The 3,900-nt window shown below is 36.3% G+C and overlaps 1 protein-coding gene across 1 annotated transcript; it reads left to right on the top strand.

The window, feature by feature from the left end:
• Nucleotides 1–753: 753 nt before the first annotated feature.
• LOC122066825 (TIR-only protein-like) lies at nucleotides 754–1,730 on the top strand. The gene is made up of 3 exons (XM_042630656.1): nucleotides 754–848; nucleotides 954–1,424; nucleotides 1,520–1,730. The coding sequence occupies exons 1-3, from the start codon at nucleotides 793–795 to the stop codon at nucleotides 1,617–1,619; spliced, it is 627 nt and encodes a 208-aa protein (XP_042486590.1). The 5' UTR covers nucleotides 754–792; the 3' UTR covers nucleotides 1,620–1,730.
• Nucleotides 1,731–3,900: the final 2,170 nt, after the last annotated feature.

Raw genomic sequence — 3,900 nt, 5'->3', positions numbered from 1 at the left:
CCTGCATATGTTGACAATATCCGGGGCATGGTTTAAGTTCATGAAATTGGTGTTGGGATCGGACAGGGTTGATATTGATTCAATCTTGATTGCACAACGTGTTGACCTAAAGCGATTTTGCTTTGAGGGAGGGGGGAGATTATTGTATTTGTATTTATCAATGTGTTGACCTAAAGCCATTTTTTGTCTACGTGTCATAAGTTTAACGGTGCTCAAGTCTATCTCTACACGGAGACCAAAATAAAGGGATCAAAATCCTCTGTTTTTCTCATCCCTGTTTTTCCTTGTTTTGCTACCTGCAGAACACGACACGTGGACAACAGAGGATCCAACGGTCAAGATTGGGTGAGGATTATTACATCCGATGCGTTGGTCTTAAAGTTGTCNGGGGGGGGTGGGGGGGGTATTTGTGGCAATGAACAAGTTCACACAAATGAACAAGTTCAACGTCAGCGAGATTGCGAAAAGCGACCGGTTTTTCCAAGTTCAACTTTTGGGGGGGGGTATTTGTGGCAATGAACAAGTTCACACAAATGAACAAGTTCAACGTCAGCGAGATTGTGTATGAAGGAGCAATGAAAGCGATAGCTTATACAAGCTGGATAGCTTATACAACTGGCCCACACTGTAGGTTTAAATTTCGTACAAGTCAGCTGGGCCCACACAGAGACCAAAATATAATATAGAGGACTTAAATGAACTCCAGAATCGGTATGGGATTTGCTAATTCTGAGAGAGAGAGAGAGAGAGAGAGAGAGAGAGAGAGAGACGCGGCCTTTCTGCTTCATAAAAATGAGTTTTTGTTGTAAAGAAGCTTTCTCTTCGGTTGTTTCTGCTAATTCGTTTAGGTTTGTAATATCTCTCTCTTATTTATGATCTAATCTAAATGCATTCTCTGCCACGTATGTCTTGTATATGATCTAATCTGTTATATTCACTCTCTGCTTGTACAGCAATAGCAGAAGAAAGCAAACACTCTTCTTCTCCAGAAGGATAACTACTGCTTGCAGGTCTCCTCCTTCCTTTGACGTCTTCATAAACCACCGTGGGATGGACACGAAACGCAATGTCGCTGCCTTGCTTTACGATCGTTTCGTCCACCTAAACCTCAATCCCTTCTTAGATTATAAGAGCATGAAGCCTGGCGAAGAGCTTAAGGAGGTCATTGAAACTGCTATAAGAGACTGTAAGGTTGGGGTGGCTATCTTCTCTCCAAATTATTGCACTTCTCACAACTGCCTCCATGAATTGGCTCTGATGATGGAATGCGAGAAGAAAATCATTCCCATTTTCTATGATATCAAGACCTCTGACCTTGTGCTTGTGGACAATGGAGGATTTCCGGCCAAGCAGCTTCATAGGTTTGGATTGGCACTTGAACTGGCCAAGGACAGGGTCGGCATCTCGTTTGATTCGTCCAAAGGGTATGTAATTAAATTACATATATTTTTTTTTCAAAGTTTTAAAGCTAATGGTTAATTGCTTGAGATAATTACTGTTTCTTCAATGGGTCTTCCAGGGATTGGTCCGATCTGATCAAAAGAGTTTCGGATCGGGTGGTGGAAATCTTGATGGAATTGGAAGCGACAGGAGGAAAAAGTTACCAGCATCATGAGTAGAAACAGACCATTCTGGTGTTAAAATTTTGGTTTATAGAGAGGGATCCCTGTGTTTACTGAAAAGAAAAAGAAATTGATGAGAAAGGAGATAAGAGAGATATTGTTATGTAATATCTCAAAGACTCAAAAGTAATGGTATGAATCGATTTGGTTACGGTGTAATTGGTTCGATTTGATTTAGTACAAATTTTTTAGGTAAAACAAAATTGAATCATTTAATAAACGGTGTCATATATTAAAATTGAAACCATGTATTTATTTTAAACAGTTTTCTTATGTTTTCTAATTTTTTTACTTGCTATGTATGTAAACTTTACATTAAATGACTTAAACTTACTACATATATATTAATCGATTTGACGGTTTATTTAAGCGATTTATCAACGGTTTAAACTTTAAAATCAAAATCGAATCACGGTTTCAATTATAAAACCAAAACCGAACCATTTAATAAACGATTTTAAAGTTTCGATGTAAACAATTCGATTCAATTTCGATAAACGATTTCGATTTCAAATTCACATCCTTACTTAAAGTAGCAAATCCTCCTCTCTTATTTTATCTTCTTTTTAGATTCTAAACCTCCATCGCTCATCTCCCCACCTCACCCAAATTCAGGTGTTTCTTCTCTTTGCTCAAGTGAAATCTCAAAAACAAACTCTAAGATCATCACAAGTACACCCCTCGGCCCCACCCAATTTTCACTAGAGAAAACAAAGTATCTGTTTGATATTTTCTATTTTTCAGATAAGATGGGAATTCACATTCTTATGTTCAATCAAAATGCTGGTGAAATAATCTCTTCAAGATTCCAATCTTCACTGTAAAGTTATAAATTTGGGTTTTCTATTAAGGCTCTCTTTGCTTTCATTTTTATGTTTTTGTTTATTATCTATTTATAAAAGAAGGAGATGGCTTTGTGAAAGGTAAGGTGGTCCCTATACCAGCATAGGGACCACTGGAAACCCATATGGAAGCACCAACAAGGGTGGATCTTTCATGAGGGATGGGATGATCATTTACCTATACTTTGTATTGAGGCATAGGATGTTTGGTTACTACAAGATGTAATAGAATATAAAATGAAAAACCGTTAGATTACTACCTATGAGTAAATAGTTTATATATACTACAAGACGTTATATTTTTTATAAAAAAACCTCAAATCCCATATGTAGTTTAAGTTGGGTGAAGAGATTCCCTCTTCACAGAGAATAGAGCAAGTAGAGATTGTCATTAATTCTGACACCTTAAAGGAGATGATGTGAATTTTGGGCAATCAGAGATCACATTTTAAGTCAGCTAAGCATTTCGAAGGTACAAGTATAACAAATCAACAACGTAAGAACAGAGCAGCATCTCTACAACGGCTCTACCCTAATTTCTTAGGAGAGCGGATCATCTGCTCGTACGAGCAGTTTAAATCATCTGCTTGTGCGGTAAATAGGTTCCATGTGTCCAACCTCTTTACGGAGGTAATCTTCTGTTATTTTTGTTATTCAAATTTTTAAATCTTTTTTTATTTTCCCTTTGAGGAATTTGAAATTATTCAATTTTATTAACCTTTTTTATCTCCTCTATTTGTGGGGATTTTCAAATCGTGAATATCTTTCACGTCTCTCTCTCTTATTAAGATTCTTGACCATCACTTTGTTGATCATGTGTGAGTACATCTATGGCTGAAAACCATTACAAGCATGGGTATAGTAATCAAACTCATCAATCCATCTGAGTATAGGAGATTGATAGTAAATTCCCTTAATAAATCCCTTCTAATATTTTCTTCCTTCTTGATTTTATTGGATTTGTTCTGCAACTTCAATTTTAAGTTTCTGGATATGCCTTTGCACATCCATCAACCAAATATTTGTTGCTAGAAATAAGTGTACCTTTAACTAATTCTTCTCTCAACTTTCTTATGCTTCATTGTAGATGATCTTCACCCAGACGGTGATTAGCACTCAAAGAAAACGAAGAAAAATGGTACTTCAATTACTAAAACAGATTTGAAATTGGAGAAAAATGAAGAGAGAGAGAGAGAGAGAGAGAGAGAGAGAGAGAGACGTGGAGGATACTACTCCATTTGAGATTTCTAGAGATAAAATTGGAAAAAAAATTATAACTAATGAAAATCAGTAATAGTTTATCTTAAGAGATTGTTTTTCTAACGTTCAATTCCCATTAAAGTGGAACAAATGAGGGGAGATGGGTTGATGAGCCCGATTACTATAACATTGCTTGTAATGATTTTCAGTTACACATGATTAACAAAGTGTTGATT

The sequence above is a fragment of the Macadamia integrifolia genome, unplaced genomic scaffold (assembly GCF_013358625.1).
Source record: "Macadamia integrifolia cultivar HAES 741 unplaced genomic scaffold, SCU_Mint_v3 scaffold2604, whole genome shotgun sequence".
Lineage (NCBI taxonomy): Eukaryota > Viridiplantae > Streptophyta > Magnoliopsida > Proteales > Proteaceae > Macadamia > Macadamia integrifolia.
Note: the sequence above shows the minus strand (reverse complement) of the source record. Positions and strands in the feature narration are given on the sequence as shown.

Coding starts and splice junctions, on each gene's coding strand:
- LOC122066825 (XM_042630656.1), top strand. CDS start 793: ATGAGTTTTTGTTGTAAAGAAGCTTTCTCTTCGGTTGTTTCTGCTAAT. Junction 849..953: donor GTTTCTGCTAATTCGTTTAG/GTTTGTAATATC, acceptor CTGCTTGTACAG/CAATAGCAGAAGAAAGCAAA. Junction 1,425..1,519: donor TCGTTTGATTCGTCCAAAGG/GTATGTAATTAA, acceptor TGGGTCTTCCAG/GGATTGGTCCGATCTGATCA.